At 38.2% G+C, this 27428-nt stretch overlaps 1 protein-coding gene across 4 annotated transcripts in view; it reads right to left on the bottom strand.

Annotated features, from left to right (window-relative positions):
• Positions 1-214: 214 nt before the first annotated feature.
• Positions 215-27428, bottom strand: part of RNASEH2B (ribonuclease H2 subunit B) — a 41929-nt gene continuing 14715 nt past the window's right edge. The window contains exons 4-11 of one of the 4 annotated variants that reach the window (XM_039716706.1): positions 25506-25582; positions 22811-22931; positions 16773-16837; positions 15454-15559; positions 12323-12401; positions 11489-11531; positions 6269-6349; positions 3607-4354 (exon numbers count right to left, since the gene is read on the bottom strand). In XM_039716706.1, coding sequence (XP_039572640.1) covers positions 4247-4354; positions 6269-6349; positions 11489-11531; positions 12323-12401; positions 15454-15559; positions 16773-16837; positions 22811-22931; positions 25506-25582 — 680 coding nt within the window. In that variant the 3' untranslated portion in view covers positions 3607-4246. Of the gene's footprint in view, positions 1022-3606; positions 4355-6268; positions 6477-11488; positions 11532-12322; positions 12402-15453; positions 15560-16772; positions 16838-22810; positions 22932-25505; positions 25583-27428 lie in introns of those variants that run through there. The other 3 variants (XM_039716707.1, XM_039716709.1, XM_039716708.1) reach the window with 3 other exon arrangements.

The raw sequence follows: 27428 nt of genomic DNA, 5'->3' as shown, positions 1-27428 counted from the left end.
TAAAAGAAGTAAAATTAAAAAATATGGCTTCTCCATCTGCCTTTCTGAACACAATGAAGCATTAGCACTTAAGGGTTACACTGTCCACACAACCTGAGGTAGGTGACACCTTCTGTAAAACAAAATCATGTAAATAATTTGGACAAAATCATGTAAATCAAACTCGGTGAACCTACTTTTAAAAATGTAAATGTCCTATAAAGAGTCAATATTGTTTTTTTAAAATAATCAACCCATTTTGGTTGATTTTATGATTGAACATTGGACTTCTCATCCAAAAAGGCCACTTTTCTGAATTTGGATAGATTTTGAAAAAGAAAGAAGAAATTCCATAAAACATGCTATACAAACATATTTTGCTATACAGCTTCTAAAACTCGTAATTACAGTCACTAAAACCATACATTCTATTAAAAAATGAGTACAAAACATAGAAAATCAAGTAGTTAAGCCTTGCTCAAGGATGCAGTTGGTCTGATCTTGCAAAATACTTGGGCAGGTGCTTAATATTAAGCATATGCATCACTGTGCCAGGAGAGATTTTATGGCGAACACTAATGCACAAATATTAGACTGGCCCTTCCACTTCAAGATAAGCATGGACGTAAGTGCTTTGCTGGATATGGATCAGGATGCTCAGCACCTAACAGGGCTGCAGGCAGCGATCCAGCAAAGCACTTACCCACACGAACAACACGGCTGACTTTAGGATCGCTGCTCATGTGCTTAACATTAGGCATGCTCGTAAGTGCTTTCCTGGAAGGGCCCGATAGACCAATCGTGTGCAAGCTATAAAATTTGAAGCAGAGTATGTTTAACACACCGCATATTTAACAATGCTAATCTGCTGAGATTTGCTCTTTCTTGGAACAGGGCATGTGCGATGTCAAACACTTATTTTTCAGGAAGTGCGTAAAAAAAGCCGTCAAAAGCAGCTTTGTGATTATGGCGAGTTACAGTAATACAAGCGAGTCTCCTTAAGCTCCTTTCATTTCTTCTTTGCACATCTTTTCTCAGGCATCTACAAAGGAAAGAGAAAACCCTAATCAAAACATTACTTTATTCAAATAACCATCCATGCATTTAATTTTGCCCCAATAAACATCACATCAGATGCAACTGAACACCTGAAAACAAGCACACTGAACCCTTCCAGATTTCAGATCTGAATGCAAGTTCTGCCAACAATGCCACCTCTCTCACTGAAAATATTCCAATCACCAAGCTCTTCCACAAATAGAACTAAGTTTATTACTTAAGACTGAAAATGATGTGCCAGTTTGACCCTTAAATATCCCTAAGTCAGCACTTGTATTTCCATGTTTTCCATGCCCACTGATGTCAACCCATTTGCTATGCAAAGTCTAAAAAAGTGAAAATGTGAGAGTTGTTTAATCCCAGATAAACAACTATAAAATCATCACAGCTCATCAGATATTTACACGAACATGCAGAGATGTCATGTTAACCCAGAAAAAGAAATAAAGTAAGACCACATTTCTATAATAGCCCTGGCACATTGCTCCATACTATGCTAACCAAGGAAGAAATAGCAAAGCAGCACTTCATAATGATCTACTGCTACTGCTGGCCAGGCAGGGTAACTATATTTAAATCCTTATTGTGGTAGGAAATATTGTTTTATGCACTTGGCACCTTATGCTCTTCATAACTTCTTACAGATACATGTTGAGGAAGTTTCAAAGTTACTAAATGTATTTCTTGCTTTCCTAAAGGGAAAAGAGTTTTTGTTTTCACGTGAAAACTCTAATGGTTTTTGGAAATAGCTTATTTTTCTTGTCATGCACAAATTCCTAGTCAACCAAAAGCACAGTTACTAATAAAATTACTATTGTGGTAAGTTACAGCATAGCTGAGAGCTGAAGTCGAGATGTGGCACTAAAGCAAAATGCATCCCTGAACAGAGGAAGAACTCTAGACTTAGTCCTTGAGCACAGCAGCAGATGTGAAAGGCATGCACAGAGCAAGAAAAAATAAAATCTGGTACCCCAGATCAGAAGTCAGCACAAAGGCCTCTCATTTGCATCAGATTTGTTCTGTCCCAAATTCTGATCTGAGAAACTGTGACTTTTTCATAGAAGGCTCTTTAACAGCTCAACAAAAAGGTGTGCTTGCAAAATTTATTTCACAAAACTTTTGAACTGTTAAAACCCAAACCCCTAAAACTAGCATATTTAAGAGCTAGCTTAAATAAAAAATCTAGCCTATCCAGAAGAGCTTCTACTATGTATCTGTTCTGCCCCAAAGTTCCTGTTTCTAACATAATTCTCTCCCATTCTTGGTTTCCCAAAAAGCACCCATCTCATGCTTGGCTGCTTTCTCAGTGTTTTTATTAATAGATACAAAACTCATTTTTTCTACCAAAACACTCCCTAACTTGTTGCTTACTGCACAATGCTTCTCCATTAACATGACAAAATGTGCCTGTTCTTTTTCTTTTTTTCCTATAGCATCATCCTACATTTTTGATGAGTGTTTTTCAAAATTGCCATCACTTTGGCATCCCTTCTACTCATGTGAATTTGGGAGGTTGAATGTTTTTTGGAATTTAACCCTTCCACATAACCACAATTGCTCATTCTGGGCTCATCAAACACTATTTATTATCAGAGATAATAATTCTGTAGATCTCCAAGTATTTTCCTCTAGCTGGAATTCTAACCATGCTGACCCTCTGCACATCTGCAAACTACATCTGACACTTTGTAAGAAACATCAGTTTGAAAGGCACACAAAACCCAACAAGATCTACAAAACTGCACAGAACACATGGCAAGGGTTCTCTTTCATTTCTGGCTGGAAGAGAGTGCCACAGGGCTTTTTAACCTAACAGACACCATTGTAATCCAAGGGCTGCAAATGACAGCAAGTTTGAAGCAGAAAAATGGCAGTTACACAAAAAGGGGGAATTCCTAATTTCTCTGAAACTCACACGACCAAGGGCTACAAGCAGATTCTCTACTGAGCTGAAGTAGGAAAGACTGATGTGTTTTCAGAGTGTCTTTCAAAAACACACATTGTAGTTGATCCACAGTAATGAGACAGTGCAACAACTGATGGATGACATTGATTATGGCGCAGAATTGGCTAGATTGGTACAAATGATCCCAGTGACTCCATCTCTTTTTCAGTTCTGTGATTAAGGGAAGCCACATCATCAGCTAACCCTCTAAATACGTAGGAATACTCTGTACTGATGAAAGAACACAGAAAAGAGTGGATAGTGCATTTTAAGTAACAGTCCTGCCTTGTGCAAAACTTTGTAAAACTAAACCTTATCTAAGACACTCATACTCAAGCTTTTGAATCCAATGCCAAACAGTCTTCTTAAAAAAACCCCACCCATTCTTGCCTTTAAATCAAATTTTTCCTGATTATTTTCGTAAGGACCTCTTGACCTTGGAACTAAACATAAAAATACCCCTATATCACTACGTGCTAAGAGATTTATCACGTAAAGCCAGAGAGATGCCAGAACTCTTTAAGGATTAAAATTTATATACAGGAAAATACCAAAATCACTTAAAAAATGTGCTGAAACCCAACCTAGCTTTTGAAGCATACAGCAAATACAGCAAGCACAAGTTTCTTACACAAAGCACTTTATTGCATTACATGTACACTGACATTCATTGCCATTTGTTTCCAGCATATTGAAAACAACCCAAATCCCAATACAGAGAGTATCCTTGCCTCAATAAAATACCACCACTGACAATGCTTATATCAGCGCTTATATTTGGATCAAAATAAAAATGCAATGATGCCATCCTATTCTGACCTAACACTGGGTAAAAAACTTCAGAAAGTTGTAAAAATATAATGCTCCTTATGAATTAAAAAAAAAATAATCATCAAACGTGGGCAAATTTTCAGCCTAGAATGAAGTGTAATGGAGAAAACTCCAAGGTGGGCTTGACTGGGATTGCTCTAGGAGCAGCGGCACAATATAGTACCCTGCTAAGTCTTGCTTCTAGCTCATAGCACCATATTAATGCAGCTGAGCCATCTTCCCAATCCAGGCTGGAAAATCAAATATCATGGTACTGCCTTGCCTCACTAAGCCTAACAGCTCTGTGCCCTGCCAGCTCTCAGACCTCTCCATCACACTCCACCATGTACCCAGACACGCCCTGCATACACTATACTAACAAAAAACTCCAGGAGACATCTTTAGCTTAACATAAAAATAACCACTGTATAAAATTCTTTCAAGAACAAGTCTTCATTTTGATGTTTTAGATTTGGAGCTGAAGAAAGCAGAAATGGATTTCATTCCACTCTTATCAACTTTGGCCAGAGCCTTCTGTGCTGCAGACATCTTGGTGTTTGCCTGTGAATGAAATGATAAACAGAAACAGTTAAATAAACAGCAACTCCACAGGGGGAAACAGATGCTACAAACTCCTAAATACAGAAGTCAAGCAATAAGTTGAATTGCTTTTTTAGTATACGGCCGTAAAGATAATGTTATGCAGGCTTTGAATTGTAGGAGAAAAACATTAAAAAAACAAATTTGACATTATTCAAACTGAAGAATAGTTGTCATTAATTACTTAACCTCAAAGACAGAAAACCAACTGCAAGGAGAAGGAGGTGAAACATCTCTCCTTTCTGCAGAATGAGGTATCCCAAATCAAACGTTTACTTTGGGATAATCCCTGAGTGTACATTAAGAGGAATAATGCATGCAATAGAACAGATGCATTCTGTACCCTCCGACTCAATCTCATGATTATGCTGTCAGCAGGCTGAATTACAGACCTGCATTACAGATGATGAATAATTCAAACTGATTTACTATCAAAGACTATGCACAGTGAAATAAAGGGAAAAGAGATTAAGAACTAGGAATGAAGAAGGTAACTAACGTTTCCAAAGCACTTTTGAGGCCACTGGGACAACTTCCCAGACTTCTACACCTAAAACACGTTTTATGAACCACATTTTATTGAGCTGATCTCTTTTCTTTCTTGTATTTTAAAGCGTTATGTTTTCAATCTCTAGCTGCTTTCCCTATTAAGAAAACTTTGCATTGACCTTTATGATACTCCTCAGTCTGCAGGACTTCCCAATAACAGTTCTTGGGATTAGCTAGATGGTTATGGATACGATGGAGATAGGCAACAACTGTATGATTGTCTGTGTTACTCTACAAACAAAACCACTGCCAAAGTATTTTAAAAAGAGTAGTATACTGTACAGAGTCCAAGAGCTATCTTTTCTTTCCCAGATTCTCTCATCAATGTGCATTATTACTTCAGAAGTAAATCATATTTAATGGTAAAATGAATTATCTCTCCTCAGTTTATGTCTATCTCTATGCTAAGTTTAAAAGCTATAGCATATATTGTGGGGAGGGGGGAAACATGCATATTTAAACTATTTATCATTTTCACTTAGGGGGCAATCCTCTTACTTCCAAACTACAATGTGCAATGAGTACAAAAAAAATCTGGGGTTTTGGGGGGAGGAAGGAATGCATCTGTCACCAGCTGCTTCTCTTTGCAAAGGGATAACGAGTAGTCAGCATTAGACTGAAGGTCACAAGACCAGCACAGCGGGCCTTTTCGGTTCCCCACGGATTGGAGGAAGATTCATTTTCTTTCAATGTTCACAGAAATAAGCCAGTACAAGCCTCACAGCTTTGGCAGACACAGACAGGATCTATTTCTTTTCACATCTCTGTTGCTCTCCTAGGAATAGTACAGTGGCAGGCACCGCTGGACTCAGATTTGGATTGGCCTCCAAACATGCGTTGGAGCTGGCAATCAGTAAGTTCTGTGTTGACTTAACTTCATTAAGCTGACATAAATAAGTGCACAAGCAATATTTCTAGGTAAAAATAAAGCCTGTCCTAGCATCCCTTGGAATTTAAGCAAATGCTGCCATCTTAATTTCTTTTTTGAGTTACTGAAATTTACCAGTTGCTATCACTAAGCCATAGGATTTCTCATCTAAAGATCTCAAAGAGCCTCGCAAACATCAGCCAAACATCTTCACACATGTGTCTGAGTCTGTGAGGCTCACTGGAATGTTCACTGGTGTAATACAGCCCAGCAGCAATAGTACAAAACAGCTCAGAATAGGAAATTAAAACTGTCACATTAAACCTGAAAGAATTACAGATATCAGACAATTTTGTATTTGTTTTATATTTGTGATGTGTTTTGAAGGAGAAAGTTAAGCGCTCTGTGCTAGTCATCTACACTTCAGCAAAACATGTATGAATGCAAGGCTTGCTTACCTTCTTGGTTTTCAGATTGTCGCTGTTAAATTTAGTATAGTCTTCTTGTGGTTCCACAGGGACATCTGACAATTTCCTTTTCTGAAATGTTAGAGTGAGGAAGTTGCTCTGTCAACCACTTTTATGATGTACACACATGGAAGTTCAAAGCTTTGGCTTTAAAACGTAACCATAGCACCAAAACAGGACTGGAAATCAACTGAAGAATCTGCAGCAAGAGTGGAAGACTTCTGTCTGCAATTGTCTTCTCTACATGTGAATATAAACCATCTTTACAGCATTCAGAAGAGAGCATTCAGTGTCAGGGGAAGGATTTTCTTCCTAGCCTTCTGAAGAATGACTGTTAGAAATCAGCCATGATTGTGACTTTGGTGTCAGTCTATTTAGAGAACTTTCTGGAGCAGCTGTTGGAAGTCAGTGCCTGACAGTCAAGGAACTGTGGTGCTCACGATCTCACAGACCTGTGCAGCACCTCCAGTGTTGCAGCTATCTGCCAACACATGTGGATTATCTCCAGTCTGTTGTCTGCTTGTTCACAACCTTAAGAATTAATTAGTTTCTACAGGCTGCCAACAGTGAAACACTGCCATAGCTCCACTGACTGCTTCATCACTTGAATCCAACAGTATATTATGGAAGTTTGACACTGCATCTGCTGTGTGCCTTCTAACTTCAGAAATAATGCACGTGAAGGATTCTAAGCACTCCACATGATCAGGCTGTAAAAATGAATATTTCTTTCCATAAACTGTGAGCATGTGTTTAGTTTAAAGGTGAAAACTTTCTGGTATGTTTCCAAAAGGGAAAAAAAAGTATGTACTATTTTACAACACTGTATTTTTATTATTATTATATATCTGATATTACTACCCTGTCCTTAATATCCTGTGAAATCTAGACCGTGGCCTTCCCAGCTTTTGTGCCAAAGAGAGTGATTTTGCAAGCAACTTGGATGGTACCATACATTTTAAGATCCTGTTTTATTCATTTTGTTTATGGTGCTTCTGATATCTCTCTCTCTCCCTCCCCCTCCCTCTCTGTTTGGCACAGAAGCCAGGTCTGCAGCCTAGATTTCTCAGCTCTTAGAACCAGATCCAACTGAAGCCTTTTCTTTTGATTTCAATGGAATCTGGATCAGCCTCTTTAGGAGGCTGTTTACTGTGCTGTGATTACATTTTCAAATGACAATCTAATGAAGAATTACTTTTCTCCTCTTTTTGGAACCTGATAAACAAGTTTTTAAAACTTATAACAAAAATGTTTGCATTTCAGCAAAACATTTGCTGTTTAGTTGTAGCAAAGCCTCCATATTCTTTGTAAATGTCTCTCATCATCTGCCAATGGCCAGACTCCCTGTGCTGACAAACTGGACAGTGCGATGATTACAACACAAGATCAACGGCTTACAATTACTACAAAGAACATGCAATTTTGATTTAATCATTAAATCACAAAGACCAGGCTGCACCCAGTTTGTCCTTGCTCAAGAAAGAGAATGTGTCATTGCTTTTCGGCTGATCACTGAAGCTTCTACATCTTTCCTCCCTTCAGAGTTTAATGTAATGTCCAAACATGCAATTATTTTTCCAAAACAGGAAATGCATGTTAGAACCTTATTTTGGAATAATCATATATTATGTCTGTTAATACACCCTGCCCTTATGAAGAGAAATGTCAACACAAGTGATTAAAAATGGTCTGAAGGAGATGAAGTTTCCATGTATAAGCCTACCTTGCTCCTCTGAGATTGTGAAATGAAGGAGTGTTTTAATCTCTGAAGTTGCAAGGACTTAAACACAGAAACATCATACACACCCTGGTCAGTGCTCTGGAAATTAATCAGATCCTCAGCAAGGTCTCACTGCCCAACAACTGAACAGTTCTAAGCCTCATTTCCTCTGCAACCAAACTGCTGAAATAAAACTATTTTTAAAAATAGATTCTCAGAACTATCCCAATGGTATAAAAGCTATTCGTACACAATATGGAATGTACATCACATGCAGTTTAATACAGTTGTTTTAACATGCTTATATAGCTAATGACTATCAGTTGGCTCCTGATGTGTGCTTAATATTTCTTACAACACATAAAGATAATTCTTAACTGAATCAAAGGGCCAAGTAACTGTGCAGCCAGAACAACTGTCCAGCCACATGGAAATAACATATCTCTGGATATCCATTGGAGAACAAATGCTATTAATAACAGTAGGGCTCAATTATTCCTCTATGTGCTAGCTGACATGCTACTAAACAGAACAGTCACTGAACCAGCCAGAAATGAAGGGTTTTTTAGACTTTGTTTCAGTAAGTAGCAGGGATATTGTGGGAAAGGCCAGCGTGGTACGTAATCTCGTTTCAGCAGACACAGGCTGCCCTGTTTAAAATTAAATGGAAAGGATTATCCAAAGTGGGGTTATTGGTTCTAGAGGGACAAACTTTGCAAACCATATGCCTTACTTGTCTGAGGCAAAGCAAAGGGACTTGATGTGTGAGGAAGACATTTGGAAGGTAAAAGAAAAAGACTGAAAAAGTGATTTTGGACCTTTTACTTCAAACAAGGTGAAAATCTTGGAGGAAAAAGCTTCTCAGACTAAACACTATAAATGCAGTTCCTTGCTCATACAGATGCATGCATATTCCACCACCTGCCATCCATCCCCCAAAAAATCCAAGTGACATTAGGTGTAAGCAGAAATCTCTAATGAATGGGGGAAAAAAAGACTGGGGGAAAAGAATTATTAAAAAGAAAGATCAGTTTAGGGGTCAGGTAATCCTGAGACTAAGTGAGAACTGCCAAAAAGTCAAGCTGAGTTAGACCTTGGAAAGGAAATTAAAACAAACAGTACAAGGTTGTTTATCCACAGAGGCAAAAAGGGAATTAAAAAAGAGAAAGTGAAGCTGCTGTACTGTAGGGATTGGATAGATATTAAAGTTAACTTATGTGTGGACCCAAAATGGAAGAACTCTTTTGCCTCAGTAAATAATTTTCAGTAAAAATGAAGAGGTTAAGCACAGGGACAGAAGAGAGAACAGAAATCACTCTATTGAAGACAGAAGTAAAACCCAATATGCTGATCTGGTTGGAAGACAGCATCAGGAACTACAAAATGAGAACCAGAACCTGGCACATACTCACTCTATCAGGCTGGGACCATATCAGTGCAGAATAGCCACAGACCCATCTCTAATATAAGAAGGAAGAAAAAGTGATAGTAGGACTCAGGAGAAGAGAATGTGGAAAAAACTGAAAGAAGGAAGAATAATTAAAGAGTAAATGAAACACAGAATAATACAGAGTGGTTTGGGTTTGAAGGGACCGTAAAGATCATCTATATCCAACCCTTCTGCCATGGGCAGGAATACTTCCCACTAGACCAGGTGGCTCAGGGTCCCACCCAACCTGGCCTTGAACACTGCCAGGGTTGGGAGTTCACATTTCTGGGCAACCTTTTCCACTGCCTCACCACATTCACATCTAATTTAAACATACACTCTCTCTCAGCTTAAGGTCATTGCCCCTTGTCCTGTCACCACCAGCCCTTGTAAAAAGTTTCTCTTCAGCTCTCCTGTAGCCACCTCAAGATACTGGAAGGTGCTCTAAGGTCTCCCTGGAACCTTCTCTTCTCCAAGCTGAACAACCCCAACTCTCTTAGTATGTCTCAGCCTAAAAAAAACAAGGTAATGCCTACTAACTCGCATTTATTTTCTCAAATGTAACACATTTTTTGGCGACAGAATGTGAAGGTTCTCCAAGCTGAACAACCCCAACTCTCTTAGTATGTCTCAGCCTAAAAAAAACCAAGGTAATGCCTACTAACTCGCACTTATTTTCTCAAATGTAACATATTTTTTGGCGACAGAATGTGAAGGATTGCCAGAGGGCTTGACATGGTGCCACTTAAGCAGCTGCAATTACAGAAAACAAATACTGCATAAGAAGTTTAAGGTAGGTGAGAAACTGGGAAAAAGGAAAACGAAGGCAACTAATGCAGAAAGGGATGCCATTGGATCAGATGGAGATTACTAATTAATTACTAATTAAAGATAATAATAGAATGCTAACATTTGCTGAATGTACACCACTGAGTAGCATTATGAACACCTAAAGAGCTTTTAACACTGTGTAAAAAAGTCAGGGAACTTTCAAGAGTGGAAACATTAAAACCAGATTAAATGTACAGAAGAAGTAAAAGGTCATGTACACAGAAACTAACTGCATGAATTTCTTGTAAATCTGAGAACTGATCAAGTAAAAACTGCAATGGAAAAAAGAAAACCCAGCTGTGTGTCTTAACTGTTCACAGCACAACAGAGAGCTATCTGATCACACATCAATAGAGGCAAATGGGATTCTAGTCTGTCATGGGACAAAGTATTTCTAGTTAAGACAAGAAGGGAAGAATGCCATCATATTGTAGGAGTAAAGGTTTTATCAGAAATAATTACACATTTTTCTGGTCACCTGCTTTGAAACAATTGAGTTAATCTTGGAATATGTGTAAAGAAATCTTTCCACAATGAGGGAATGGAGAACCCATCTCACACAACCAAATTGGCTTCTCAAAATGAAAACACAAAGCATATATGTTTTCCCGTTACACATTGAAAGAACTAATGTTAGGGAGGGAAAGGAGCCATTTCAATTTCAAAAAACAATGATAAAGTTAGCACAAAAGGGCAAGGGAATAAATTGGCCATGAATAAATTCAAGGTGGAATTTACAGAAAGGTTTCTGAGCATCAGAGGAATGAGGTTATTGAACGCTCTTCCAAGAGAAGTAATGGAAATAAAAAATCCTAATGAGACTTACAGTGAAGAATGGTCGGTGTATGAGAGATTATTCAACATGGTTGTCTGGGAATCCATGACCCAGGAGGTCCCTTTCAGGGTCCTCATAAATTACATATGAAAGAAAACCTATGAGGTCATATTGTCCCATCAACCTCAATAAAACTAAATAAGCAAAATGTATGAAAAAGACTGTTGACCAAAACCATAAAATATGGCTCTCTTTCCCCCACCCCCCCCTTTTTAAACAGGAAAACCAACCAAAATATTGCTTATTAAAAATATGAGTTACCTGGTAAATTTCTTGAGCTTGTTTCAGACTAGCTTTTCACAAGGCCACCTTACTTAATGTATTGTACCCAGTTTCAATAATAACTCAGAAAAATTAACTTACAACACATCTATCAGTATCTTAATGTTCTCCTACCTTCACTGGTGGCTCTGGTTCTGGGCTTCTAAGTTCTGGGAGCCTGCAGAACAAAAGATTTTAAATTAAAAATAAAGAGAGATAAATTGCACAACCTAAAGTTTGAAAATCCTTCTTCATAAATACTGCTTTGGTTATCAGCTGCTCACACATGGCAAGCATTTGCAAAAAAAAGCAGCTCACAGACTGTATTTCTGACTTATGAAACTGCTCAGCTATGGGGCTTCAGGCTGCAAACTGCACTTTTCCAAAGGCCACCATAACAGAAGCCTTTGAACAGAACTGAACTGATGAATAGGTATAGAGTCCCAGTGATGATCCAAGCCAAGTCTGCTGCTGGCAAGGAAAACCAGGATGAGGATGCTGGCTCACCTTCCAGATTTAAATACAAACTAACACAGGTGAGAAAAATAAGTCAAACCCAAGCAGCACTGAGTGAGTAGGGAAAAGGAAAGAGGACTGGGGATGAAGACTCAATTCCTGGCTCTGCTGTTTGTGCTTGACAATTCTGGACAAACTGTTCTTTTGGATTTTCCTCCCACTTGCCTTCAAACAGGATACATTACTCAGGGTTTCATCACGCAACACTGGTAACAGACCTATCCGACTTTAATATTACACCTCCCCCAGCTCACAGTCCTTAACACCATAGGAAAGCCAGAAAATAACCCATAATCTACATTTGAAAAAATCACATTTAAAGTGTGGCAAATATAATCTCATTGTGCCATTCACTGCAACCTTGATGAATAAATCTCAGTATTCAACAGAAATTACCAAAGGGACATCAATCCATGCCATGTAAAGCTATAAGCTAGCTGGAACAATACTTACCCCAAGTATTTTAACAACTCCTTACTCAGGTCTTCAGGAATATACTCTGATATTAACCCATGGGCATACCGTACATAGTCTTCAGGAAGTTCAGGGAGTGGGAAGGAGGAGAAAAAGAACATTCATGTTAGGCAGTCACGTTGCTTTAGCCATGTTTCATGTGCTACCATGAGGCACAAGGTTGAATCTCTAGTAACAGACTCCTAATGGATACACTGCGATGCTTCTCTGCCTCGAGTAGTTTATGTTATATGACACTTGTAGGTTTATTTAAAAAGTAAAGACTTACTACACTCACTTTGTCAGCACATGTTATTAATATCTGCTGCATGCACTTTACAAAAGCTGTTCACTTTCTGAGAGTACTAGATATCGTGTATTTTTCCGAAGAAATTAAATTTTAAAAACCTGCAAAAGTAAAAAGCTGACTCAACAGAACATGCAATCATTAATTTTAAAGCATCTGGATCTTACAATTATTTGGCAAGGGCTTCAGTACTAAAGAACATTTTCTGGCTTCAACTGAAAACAATTAGATGAGACAATGAGTCCATTTCAAAGTCTTGTACTTAATTTTCAGTACTTTATAGAAAATGCCAAGGCCTATCTAAACATCACTGGCAAGACAGGATAATTATCTGTGGAAATATGAACTACTAGAAGCTGTTTTCAGTACAGGGCACTCCTGCTATAAATGTTCTTCTGAGAGACTGGGGAAAAAAAAGTGACCCTTTTATAACACAAAGTCCTAAACCAGATCTTTTCCGGTCACGTTCTACACAAGCACTGACTGATCGTGGGCTGGATCAGTCCTTTTTAAACTTGCTGTTGTTGAGGCTGCTAAGGAGTAACTGCACCCATGCACAGGAAGCATTTGCCAGACAGATATTAAGTTAAAATCTCCCCTCTGAATTCCAACTCCAACAGGCCAGTTTATCTGCTCATATGTACTTAGAGAGTTCAGAAGTACATGGCATACCAACCTCAAGGAGGCAAAGAGCTATTACTTTAGTGCCAGAGATAAATTTATCTTTTTTTTCCCCTGTTTTCTTTTTTTTTAACCTGAACAGCTCAATGCAAACTGGCATTGAAGGAGAAAGCATTAACAAACTGACAGTAGCATATGCATTTCAACTGTACTGACAACAAATTCTTACTGTCACCTATCTGCACTTCTCCTTCCTTCACTGCATAGATTCATCAAAGATTTTTCACTCTCTAAGCCTACTTTAGGGTCAGGAGAGAACAAGAAATAATTCCAACCCAAGACAATGTCACTTAATATGTTCAATTTCTTCCTTAAGAAAAGTGTTCCAATCTTTGCATTATGACACTGAATGGTGAGTCCAAACCAATTGTTATTATTTCATACTACATACTACATCCATTCCCTTTGCATTTCTGACTTGAAGCAATCTTCACTGACTTCCTTTATCAATTTAAAAATACCACTATTTGCCTCCTATAGGGTCTGTGTTCCTAAGCCAGCCTTTCATCAAACATCATGAATACTTACACAACTCCCTTCTTTGTCTTCTGAACAAGAATATTCAAGTCCCATATGATAAACCTCTCCTACTTCCCTATTTGCTCTCATTATATCCTCCCCTATTTTTGCCCTACAACATCTGTAGATGTTGTACATATACCCCACCTATTTTTAAGGTGCTGAAATTTCATAATAGCCCTATGAAAACAATTCTCTACAGAAATAAATTGCACTATCACAGCAGTGAAAATCAGACAGAAAATGAGTCTTACTAGAAATAAGTGTTGACAGGAAGTCAAATGGACATTATTCATTCGCCTTGCCACATACAGTGGGACTACCTCCAAAACTCACCTACTTTAAACCCCAGCATTCCCAATTTCAATGCTGCTCTCTCAAATATGAAAACCCAAGGTTTTTAAAAAGACTATTATAATCATGTCACTACAAATAAAGAGCACGGTGGGAAAAATCTCACTGCAGATGAAATATTTAATTACAAATTTCAGAGAAAAAGTATTTAAGCATAGTCAAGATGGTTGTTGCCAGGACACTTTCCCGTTTCTTTAAAAAAGTAGGGGTTGGGAAAAAGATTAAAAGCTACCGTCACAACTTTTGCAACTTAGTCTCTTTTTAAAAACCATATATTACAATTTCTGTTCTATAAAATTGGCTATTTGCCTCATAAATCTCATTTATGTTGTTTCTTTTGATATCATGACTTGGTAGCTCATTTTCCACTTTGCCAGCAAGCTGCTTTGTTTCTCCTAAATTTTTAATAGCATGAAGACTTCTGAATGTCTTTGCAATAAGAAACAATTTGCTTTGGTTCATCTTGCTCTAAACTGTTCTTAATTTCCATTAACATTCAAAGATTTTATTCCGAGTCCATTTTCAGGTTTCTCTACAGAACGTCGTGTCAGTAACACTCATTGCCCTCCCCAGAAAAATGGTGAATAGAAGCAAATGGGATCCCACCAGACTTTTTGGTAACAGGATTCTTACAATTTAATACACCTCTTATCAAAATGTTGTCCATCATAATTACACATTTGTGTATTTGTAGTGGGTTGAGGTAAAATGTGGGTAAAATGGTAAAATGCCAGTGCACCCAGAAATCATCCAATTCATACATTGTCCATTTGGACCAGGCGCCTTTTCCCTGTGCCCATGACTTCCTAAGATCCCTTTGCCATTTTGAAGAATTCTATGAATGCTAATATTCCATGCATCCAATAAAAATAAAAATAAAAATAAAAATAAGCATGTTCTAATGCAGACACATTTACTGGGTGGGAACTCATATATATTATACATATGTATCCGATTCTTTAACACAGCCTCAGTTCAGCACAGCACTTCAGCAAATACTTCACTGAGCAAGATGTTTCATCCTTGAACTGTGGAGAAGCTAAGAGAACCCCAGCTGAGACCATTGTAATTGTTAATTACAATGTCATCTGATGAAGATAGCAAAGAACTTGAAAAAGCCAAGGCACAGAGTCACAACTTATATGGAATTTTCTGTGCAAATTTACTGCAAAGGCCAAATTCAATATATTTTAGTTTCTAATAATGTGTTTTATCTCTAGTTATGTGACTTCACAAAATTGGAATTCATTACCATGTTTAGTTTTCTTACCTTCCTGAGCATCTGTGATCTGTTTACTGTTGATACATGTACTTGCAAGCACCCTTTCACCTACTGATATATTGTTGCTTTTAAGCGCTTTCACTGTTTGATTAACCTACAGAAAACCAAAGAATGAAATGCCTGTATCAATATTGTTATGCACATGTTAATACAGTGACAAAGCTCTTGTAATTTTGTTTCAAGCACATAAAACACTCAAGTTATGGACTGTGGTGAAATTTAATATACATTTGTAATGACTAGCAGATGAGCTCAAAAAACCCAAAGAAACTAGCATGGCTTTGAACATGTTGCCTTGGCAACACAGCACCACTTCTGCAGCACCCAAAGATGAGCTGAGCTACTCAGACTCAACAGCCATGATTATACAGGTGAGAAATACACCTGCTCAGAGAATGCTCCTGAGCTCAGCAGGATGGCAAAGGCAGTCCTGGTGGAAATCAAAGATTAAAGACTTATGTGCTGGATCCAACAGAGAGAGAACTGCCAGATGAAGGTAATTTCAACAACACAAACAGGTACCTGTTCACATGTAAATATTCAGGTAATCATTGCAAAATAGGTATTCCTTCCCATGCCTCATCACTGCAGAAAATGGACCAGATTTTGTGCTTGAATTGATTAATTTAAATGACAAGGCCTCCTCATCATGTGATACACATCCACTTTTTCTATAGAGCAGCATCATGTTAAGGGTACATGCGCATGAGTAAAATGAAATTCACCTTATTTATACCAAAACAAAGACCCCATCAAGCTTAGCTTTAACACTAGTTTATTTCTGGCAGACTCTACAGTCCTCTTGAAGAGAATGACTGGATCAGGATAATAGCGACCAAACCAGGACCGTTCTGAGTGAACTCTGCCAAAACTTCAGGAAACATATTTGTAGCAGAAAACCAAGGCAGTTTTGTCCATCTTCAAAGCACAGCAGAATTTAGAAACGGTAACAATCAAAACTCTCCTCTAGCCCATCTAGGAAAGGGACAAAGCGAAAGCAAGCCCCTCACGTTATGCAAAGCCTAAAGCAATAAGCTGACAGCTTCTTCTTCCTACCCACACCCCATATAAGCCTCTTTCATGGCCAGTCCCATCAAAAAGAGAAATGCAACAAGCTTGTTAATATTTCTAACACCTGATCACATTCCCAAGTGGAGCAACTTTACTGTGATGTCTGTCCTTCTTGGGCAGGACACATACCTTGAACTTAGGCACAGCACGTGGCTCCAATGCAAATATGGACAAGCTAAAAAGCATTTCCATTTTGAACATGTAGCAATTTTTAAAGCAAAAGGGAAAGACAATACCTTTTTCTTTAACCACTTCAGTGTCTTCTCTTGGCTGTATTTGTGGAATTTCTGACTGCCAATCTCTGAGGAAAAACAAGCAAGGGGTAAAAAGTCATGTCTGGTTTGGATTGCATTTCCAATACCTTTAAAATCTTTTAACTTGTAGATAGAATATAAAAGTTAATTTGCATCTTGCACATGTTTGATATTGGGGTAATAAGTTTAAAAAAATATTGGAAGAAAAAATAAAAGACTAAGCTGATATGAACAGGTCTGGACAATCTGACAGCTCTTTAATTAGGACCTAATCCAGCAAAGCACAGATTTTATTTATTTATGTGTAATCTTGGGTTCTCTTATTCGCTAAGACTCTTCTCAAGCCCTTGTAGTTTCATTTCACCTTCACTGTTGTGTGTCACCAGACTGATGATTTTAACTACGTATCTCATAACACAAAATGTTGGTTCCAGAATTTTTTTTTTAAATAACAGATTATCTTACATCTTTCTGTACTCAATTCCAGCAACTACTAAGGGATCAGGACAGAAAGTTGGTTACTGAAGCTAAACTATCCACCTCTTCAATAAACCCTTTCCCTATCAGTTCTTTCTCATGTCAGAGTAACTAAAGCAGAATTTTTACTTCTATCCCTCTTTTACATAATTCAATATAATGTTAAAAGAAAATACAGAATCCAAAATAGTGAAACTCACTCCTTGTGGGAGGAAGTACATGATTCACTCATGATTTATGGAGCAACACAAATTAACTTGATGATATGAGAATTCTGGAGAGTGCTTCCCCTGCAATAACGAGGGCATCATGAGCACTTGCTATTCACATGCACTCTGGAGATATACGAGTTCAAAACATCCAGGCAAAAGAGAAAATTACAAAGGCTCAGGGAAATTTCAGTATAAAAATTCAGTATTAACTCACAGAAAGCTAGATTTGGGAAATGGAATCAGATGCCTAATAAGATTTCACAGGAGATTTTGGAGCCTGCTGCTTCAGTCCTTTTCTTTAACAGGTATTTCAATAAGTTTTGATCTCCTGTATACCATTCCCATAAATACCTACATCTGTTTCATGTCATTTACTGATACAGTGTCATATTCCAACACTCATTTCATGGATTTTCCTTCTCCCCTGGCAAACAACAACATATTATTTATGATTCCTTCAGCACTTCCTTCTTTGGGGTTTATCTTGGCTCTTCCAAATTGCACACAAACAGTGAACTATTATGTGCTCTTTCTGTATGCATGGCAGGGGGTATGGAGAGGTCAAGGAAAGCTGTTAGCAAGATAAAAGTTTAAAATCTGTCTCAATAGTTGTATAATAGTAAAATACAAAAATTCTTCAGAGCAAAAATGAAAAAATACACTAATGTACACTTGGCTGAATGATGAGGTGCAGGTAAAACAATTAGCTGTGACATTGTTGGCTACAGGCTTTAGGTCTTAGAGGCTTCTAAATGGCTCTGAAAGAAAATAAGCAGAAAATGGAGAAACTCTCTGGATACTTGAACCTGCTTCTTAAAGGGCTAACATGGTTTGGGTTCAAGCACAGTTAGTACAATTCATGGATTCCTCTCTTATCTAAGAAAGTTCGAGGAAGGGACATCCTCTGGGCACCATCCCCCAACCCATGCTGAAAAGTAATTCTAGTCTGGATTCCCAGGCAGACTCCCCCACAACAGCATGATTCAGAGTGACTCAGGGAAAGGAAATGTAGAACTGTGAAGCCATTTTCATTAAAACATGTGAAAAATAATTACACTGAACCCTTCAGAGATCACTTTGTTTGAAAATATTTTGTGTGCTTGACAGTTTTGACTATTAAACCCTAGAAACTGACAATATTCAAGACCTCTGAAGAATTAAAGTGAGTTATGAAAGTCACAAACTGCTGACAAAAGGATTCAATATTGGAACGTGGATTTAACATGTGATGCACATTTGATATTGGTGAGAGTTAGTGACTACATTTGATAATATGAGTATATATTGGAAAGCCTTTTGTTCCCTAATGTGTCTGGTGCCTATAAAACTGGTCTGAGACATCTGGAAAGATTGGGTTTGAGAAATACAGATGGAATATAAGTGGTTCTACAATTAAATAATATGTTCAGTGATCGGGTAATCGCTATGTAGACTTGGAAGTTTCCCTGATGTATTGTTGAGCAAACTGCCTAAAGCACATTTTAAAATCCATTTTCTCAGTGTTTTCCATAACTCTGAAACTTATAGGGCCCCTTTTTTCCTACCTCCTGGGAATACAAGCTTGGCAATATTATTTAGTTCTTCTAATCAGGTAAGTTTTTTTGGCTCTTCATGTTAATCACATCAGACAAGATCACAGTACAGCTTTTGCCTTGCAAAATGAAACAAAGAGTAACACTCTAGAACAGGAATTCATAACCCTTTCTTAAACCTTTTTTACTGTACATTCAATCCAATGTCAGAATTTATTAGCAAACAACCTGCCTCACCCAGACTTAGTGAGCTGTAACACACCCTTTCCACAACTACTAAAGCAGGTAATTCAGAATTTAATTCAACTAAATGAATTTTCAGTGCCCTTCAAGAAAGAGGCCAGAGAAGGTGGATTTTCTGCTAATTCAGTATGTGTAAACTGTGAGTGCTCTGGGGTAAGAATTTCTTAGACAGATGTTAAAAGTCTTAAGACTAAATGAAGAGTGAAATAATTATGTTGTTAAGTTCTGTCAAGCAGAACAGAGCTGCTGAAGCCTTAATGCAACTGGTATTTCTTGCCCCAGTGCTCTACTCCTAAAATGAGAAAGGCTACAAAGTGGACAACAGGTCTTAAGAGCCAGAAAAGAGCAAGTACCTGAAGTCATAATGCTGGTATTTTTTACAAGCAATAAAAGACAGGAGAATATGAAACACATAGAAGTGGATTAAAGAGAAAGGTGATGTGTGCATGACAGGCAAGCAAGTGCCAATGGGTTTGTTGCATAACAGTACTCTTGGCGTTCTATAAAAAGAAAGAAATTCTAAGAACAAGCCCCACTGTAACCCAATCCAAACTTGAACAAGAAAAGAAGTAGCACGTACATGCAGGTACATGCCTGGGAAAACCCAAGAACATCACATAAAGCTGATGTGTGCGTACAGCTTTTATGACAAAAGCATTGTTGACCTCGCATTTCAAAACAAAACCCAGGAAGTGAACAAACCTTTAACAGCTAATACAATTTGTTGGCAAAATGACACAAACTTATAACGCGTTACTTAAAATGGAGAAAAAAAACAAGCAGTGAAGCATCTTCACTACTGTCTAACAGAATACAGTTTATGGAAGGATGCTCCCAGATGGGTAACAGCTGTATTTGCAGCATCAGAATGGATATAGAAGTTAGACCAAGACACAAGATCTTGTATATAAAAGACACTTTAAAAAAAAAGTCTTGTTTTGGGAACATAAATACTGTACTGTTGTTTGGAGGAAGTGTCCCTTCAAAAAAATAATCCAGACCTTATCCTAAGTTCCTATGCAGACTCAAGTATGACAGTCAAAAGGATGTGGCTCCATTCTTCACCTTCTCAGACAGGTGACCAACCTGACCTCCATTACAACAATGTAATAGTGGATGAGGGAAAGGCTGTGGATGCTGTCTATCTAGACTTCTGGAAAGCATTTGACGCTGTCTCTCCCAGCACTGTCCTACAGAAGCTGGCAGCTCATGGCTTGGACAGGTACACTCTACACTGGGTAAAAACCAGTCTGGATGGCCAGGCCCAGAGAACTGTGTCACATCCAGCTGGCAGCCAGCCACTAGTAACCCCAGGGCCAAATTTTTATCTAATATCTTTAACAATGATCTGTATGGGGGGATTGAGTGCACCCTCAGTCAGTTCAGAGATGGCAGCAAGTTGGGCAGGAGTGTTGATCTGCTGCAGGGTAGGAAGGCTCTGCAGAGCTCATCAATCCAACCTCTGGAAAGGTTGGATTGATGAGCTGAGACCCAATGGCATGAGGCTCAACATGGACAAATGTCAGGTCCTACACTTGGGTCAACAAACAACAAACCTCTGCAGCACTACAGGCTGGGGGCACTCTCAATGAGGCTCAGGGGGGACCTTATTGCTCTCTACACCTAACAGAAACAGAAAGGAGTTGCATTAAAGTGGGGGTCAGTCTCTTCTGCCATGTCTCAAGTGAAAGAACAAAAGGAAATGGCTGCAAGTTGCACCAAGAGATCTTCACATTAGATATTAGAAAAATTTGTTCACTGAAAGGGTGGTCAAACCTCGGAATAAAGTGACCAGGTCAGTGGTGAAATCACAGTCTCTGGAAGCGTTCAAGAGGAGTCTGGATGTGGCACTTGGAAATATGGTTTAGGAGTGATTATGGCAGCACTAGGCTGACACTTGGACTAGACCATCTTGAAGGTTTCATCCAACCTTGACGATTGTGTCATTCTGTACACAGAAGTTTAACAGCTCTTCTCTCACCCTGGCTACTTATCCCATGTTAAACAAGTTGTAGGGCACAGCAATGGCCTGAATGCTTGAAAATACTTTTTAATGGAAATACTTGTCACTTCCTGAGAAGGCAAAAGCGGTTTTGCATTTCAGATGCACCTGTCCTAAAGAACCTTCTCAAAAGTCAGAACTCACCCAAATAAAAGGATTGTTTGGTCCAAATGACACAAAATGTAACTACATACTCTGTAGGTTTTTTTGGAAATGCAGGAGGCATAGTAATATTACTCCACAATTATGTTTATGGAAGCACATAATTCCAACAACCCCAGTCCCAAACAGAATGTGACAACAGCCTTCCTATCTCGATTTTCTGCTCCCTTGTGAAAGTGAGCATTTTCAACAGAAACATGTCCTGCCCTGAAGTTCAAATGCAATTTCCCTACCCTACTGCCCATGCACCATATCAAGCCCAAAATACTTAAACTTGTTCACCTAAATTAACTTACAGCTTCTGCCCCCCACAAACACCTTAATGTTCTATACAGCTAGAAGGAGGTCTAGTCTTTTACTTAGCAACTTTACTTTTTCAACACCTTTCCTTAGTCACTTCCCACTTATCTGTAGATTATCAAAATATTTCTTAAATATCATATATATATGAGAACAGTTAGCTTGCTTTGTGAAAGCAAATTCTTAATGTTCGTAGTTTTCAATCTATCTTTTAACTTTAACCTCAGCTCGCTGGAGAAGCTCTAGTGCATAAGAATCAGACAGCTTACTAGTTCTGCTCTTGGTGCAAAAGATTCCAGTATGTTCTCCTGTAGATCCCCATGTGCATGTAGGGAAATCTCCATTCCCTATCAGGGAGTTAGCAAGCCTAAGTATAATGCTATTTAAAGGACTGAAAATAAAAACCAAAGTCTTGCATGTTTTACGATCTGCAAACCTGCAAAAATAATGTCACGCTCCTGTCCCTTCCCTAGAAAGCATATATTGTCCTCAAATAAAATGAAAGCCCCCACACCAAAGGGAATTCTGAGCAAAGGCTGAGGAAATTATGCACAGAATTGATAGCTCGCTAACCTTTTCCATTTGAGTTTTCTCTCTCATACACTTATGCATCCCAATCAATTTTTGCATTTTAAAACAATTAAGTCTTTAAGCTTAAACCCAAAACACTAAATTACGCAAAGCCATAAAATTTGTGTTCTCCTTTCTCAGCAACACATTCATTCTTCTCCAGCTTTTTTCTATTTACTTTTCAATGGTTTGTGACAAAGGATGAAAAAAAGTGAAATGGACCACTTCCATGCCACGCCATCCTACACTAAGTAAAGAATTTATCATTTGCATGACACCTAGCAATAAGACTGCATGAGATTTTCCAAGTTGCAGCAGATAATCTGAGAGCCACATATTTCTATTCACAAGACTGCAATGACAAGCTCTAAGCCTAAGCTTCTGTTTTCGAAGTACAGCTGTGTCCAGCACTTTGGTTGTTTGGTAAAGCAAAAAACAATATTTAAATCTATTTTTTAATGAGGTGACACTAACAAATTGAGTCTTTTTTTGTCCTCCCTCCCCCCCACCCCTTTTTTTCACCTTTTTCTTCTGTTACGTGCTGTATGTACTGTTTAACATCTGCACACTTCAGCAGCAATGGGCAGCTTGGGTATTCTGAGTCTAGCACAACTTGATCAAGTGGCTGGAACTTTCCTTGCTGCTGAAAATACATCAAAGGGGTTATAAAAACATTACTAAAATGTTAAGACACATATATACACACTACACATATGTATATAAATATATATGCATGCAATGGCCATAGCTTTAAAATAAAGAATTTAAAGAAGATCGTATTTTGAATGGTACCACATGACACATTCAGAAACTGATTACAAAGCAAGCTATAAATATTTATTTCAGACCAGTAAATACCTGCAAAACGCTGAACTCTTCAAACACTGCACTTAAAAGGCCAAATTTAAAACAACACAGGGAGAAACTAATGTGAAGTACAGCAGGATTTTTTGGAAGATGACATAAGACACAGTAGTCAGAGTGTGCCAATAGTGTTTTAGACCAAAACCTGTTGGATTAAACCCAGTGTCATAACTTCCATTCACATTTTGCTTTTCCTTCCACAAAGATAAATCTCAAAGGAGCAGGGCAGCTTCTGGAACACAGTATTAACCTTTCACCTCTGCAAAGTCAATTCCAGTTTGGCCAGAGTAGGGATATAAAGTGATTTTGGCACAACATAAATAGCCCCACACATGACAGAACCATCAAACAAATTTTGCCATTGCCAAACAATGCATAATCATTCAGCATGGTTTGGCACAACTGGCAACCTTCCCTTTGGAAAGATCCTTTAGTGCATCAGTACAAAGACTCTGTGAACTTCTCATGCTTACAGAGTGCGTGGTCTCTGCAGCCAAGGCTGAACTCATTATACTGGTCAGCATGAAAAAACCCACTTGGGGTACACTGCTTTCATTATTAATTAATTATCTTGCTAGACACACAGAGGCTTAATAAAAGTAACCATCTATTGTTAAAAACAATAAAATCAAACAAGAAAAAATAAAAACAAATAAAAAATCCCAAACAAATGCACAAAAAGCAGAACCAAGAAAGTACTTAGAGGGTTTTTTCTCCTTAAAAGGGAAAAGGCACAATAACCATGGCAAAAAGAATTTAGGAGACACAAAAATAAAACTGCAATAAGCTCTTTCTTACAGATAACTGACCTGCTTGTGTCCCAAAGCAAGACAGCTGCATTTACATCATGCATGGGCACAGAGCCTAAGCCAAGAAAGGTGCTGCATAGGAGATTGCTCTGCTCAGACACACCAAGCAATCCTGCACCACACTATCAAAATCAAAGGACAGTGCAAAGGATGATTCTGTGATATCCAGTGATATCCATCAGTTCAAGCTGGAAGTGACTGTGCTGCATTCAGGCTAGCCTTACCACAATACTGTAGAATACACTAACTTAGGCAAGGTGCTGCATGAAAGCTTTTACCCTTTTTTAGGACTCACAACAGCTCTAGGCATTTATCTGGCATCATGCCTGGCCTAGAAAACCAGAAAACCTAGAAAACAATGTACTGAAAAAGTGAAGGGCAGCACAAGACTCTTTCCATGCACAGAAACTGCAGCAGTAGCTGTCCTTTACCCAGGCTACCTCAACACCACCCCACATATAGAGAGGAGATTTACTACTTCCCTAATTTAAGTTTGGTATAAAGCTTTCAAAGGAATGATGAATTCAGAGTGCAGTGCCCAAGGAACAAGCTGAACTACTCGTGGAATGACCTCTTCTGATGGACCATCCTCACCACCCAAATACAGAATACATCTGCACACCCTATACCTTAAATAATTAAAACATCATTACAGAACAGTAAGTTACTATTACAAAGGTATAAGAAGACTTTATACCTTCACCATAAATAATTTGTTCTTCTGCATTCTCCATTTGCAATCTAAAGCAGAAAATAGCTAGCAACCCTGTAGAAATTCTTTTAGAGCAAAAACTCTTAGGATGCATAAAGTGCATTGTCCCCACTAAACCAAACAAACAAGCAAAAAAACAATTAAAAAAATCAACATTTTGGTTTTATCTTATGCCCCTTTTTTCAGAGGTTGCTTATGAAAAAAAATCAGAAAATTTGCCTACGACTTTTGATATATTTCAGAAATTTACGTGAGGTTTTGCTACACCCACAATAAATCAATGAAGCCATTTTTTAATTACCCAACTTTTGGATACTCAATCAGCCCACTGCTGTTCTATGATACAGCATCTCTACAAATGTAGTTGTTTGCTTTCAAATTTAAACTGCCATAGAAATGTTCCTCCTTCCTCCTCCATAGCATCCAAACTTTTCTTTCTTTTCCCCTTCTTTCCCAAAATAACAATTTTACTGATGCCTCAGAAAGGGCACTAGTTTGTTTTGATCTGATGACATGTCAGCATTTTAAATTCAATAGTTCTGGGACAGGCTCTCACAAAAAGACAAAAGAGATTCTCTTCTCTTAAAAAAGAAGGTGATTAGTGCATGTTGAGATTGAAAGCTGACTCTTGTAATGTAATTTTACCAACCAAAAAACCTGATGGAAAAAAAAAATACTTCTAGGTATTAAGATAATACTGCTTTAAAAGCAAATTAAATTTCCTTTATTATGGAAGTCACTCTTTGTAAAATTAACATAACTTCTGCAGAACTGAAGTCAGAAATAATGTTTTCTCCTGAGAATTCCAGAGAAAAAAATAAAGCAGGCTTACCTCTTTGTCTGCCTTTATGAGGTAGTAAAGTATCAGAAATAAGGGGTCCATTGGTGTAACAAATAGCAGGCGCCCATCTAGGTGACAGACATGCAAAAGTAAGCTTCCACAATATATTGACTTTTTGGGGCTTTAGGATGTTTTTTAGGAGTGTGAACAACATTTTTTTAAATACGTATCCCAATATTTTAATAAAACAAAACAGAAAAATAGTATTTGTAATTTCATATTAAAAATACAGAGATAACTCAATTCTCTACCCTACCAAACCCAAGCACAAACCCCACTTCAGGACTTCTGCTTCATGTACTCTGAGTTTTGCCTTTTTTTCTGGACTGTATTAAAACCAGCAAAATTGAAGCTGCCCTCTATTGGCAGATTGGGGGGCAACAGAAATTGGATTGGTATACCAGAGACATTCAGCAACATTCCACCTCTAACAGCAGGCAAGGCAACACTGCACTGGCAGAAGGGACAGGCAGGACAAGAAAGAATGTCAAGGGCTAGTTAAGTGAGAGCTGCCTTCATCTGTAAAAGGAGAATCTGATGCAGTTCCTAATGGAACAAAATAAACTTAGATCAGAATACATGGCTCAGTGTGCTGTATTCAATGTTACACACAAAGGAAGGACTTGGTCTCCCATTGAAACAGACACCTCTGCCCATCTGGAGTTCATTGCAGGACAATGGCTTAGTCAGGCCTTTTGTACAACTGCAGATAATTGGAAACAATGTAACATCAAGGAAATTCACTAATGAGACCAAATAATTGATGACAATTTGACAGTAATTAGCAAACCAAAAGCAAATAAATGTAATTTTTTTTCTTGTTTTAAAGCACATGATTAAGATAATTAAAGAAAAGGAAATCCTATTATGATGACCCTAAAACTAACAAAAGATCATGTGGGAAGAATGTGTTTTGGGCAAAGCTGATATCCAACCTACCATGTGTATTACCAGCATGATGCTCAGTGTGAGGCAAAGCACACATCAGGACTACTTACAAACATGACAGCTTTGATATTGAAATTGGAAGGAAAAAGACCCACTAGCCACTTCCTAACAGCTTCCATTTAAATGCTTTCCACCCAACCTCCAGGAAGAGTTACTTTTGCTTGTTTTAAAGAGTCATACTCACTAGAGGTGTATAAAGACCTCTGCCCTCCTCTGCAGATAACCAGATAATTTGTTTTAACTGCAAACACACAGATTTTGTTGTGTTGTTCTTCTCCTGACCCTTTCAGAGATACAGCAGCCCTAACATTCAGGAACAATTTTTCCACTGTATTTTTAAAGAAAACTGAGGGCATGATTTCTTAAAGCAACTGTTTCCCAAGGGCCAAAATAAAGGTTAGAAAGGGAGAGAGAGAATACAATGTGGACATAATTGGGAGCAGGGAGCAGACCCAGTCTGTTGGCTCATCCCCAAGACAGAGCAAGGAAAAGCTCAGAGACATAATGCTTGCACTGCTTTATGTGCCTGCAGAGGATGTTTAAAAGTTAGCACACACTTTGGGATATTACTGTTAAAGAAGGCATATGTCTGGAAGGGTTGCTTTTATTTATTACTATAAATGGACTTTTCTCTAATGAAAAGGAATAAAACAAATATACCTTAATCTTCTGAATTAATACTTATGGACATGCTGGTCTGTGGACATGCTGGCAGAGCAACACTGCTACAATAACATCCTTACTGAAAATGGATTGTGAAAGCCATCACAAGCAAGTTACACAGCTTCCTCCTCATTTTCAGAAAGGTGAGCAGGATCAGAGAACGTCCAGGATAGTACAAACCAGCTCCCTTCAGAGACAACTGAAATAGCAGCTTCAGACCTCTCCTGAGAGCCCAGCACTGAGGCTGGGGACTACAGAGGCAATTTAAAGAACACAAGACCATACATTCCAGTGCTTGGAGTT

The sequence above is a fragment of the Passer montanus genome, unplaced genomic scaffold, assembly GCF_014805655.1.
Source record: "Passer montanus isolate IOZ18808 unplaced genomic scaffold, ASM1480565v1 scaffold36, whole genome shotgun sequence".
NCBI lineage: Eukaryota > Metazoa > Chordata > Aves > Passeriformes > Passeridae > Passer > Passer montanus.
Note: the sequence above shows the minus strand (reverse complement) of the source record. Positions and strands in the feature narration are given on the sequence as shown.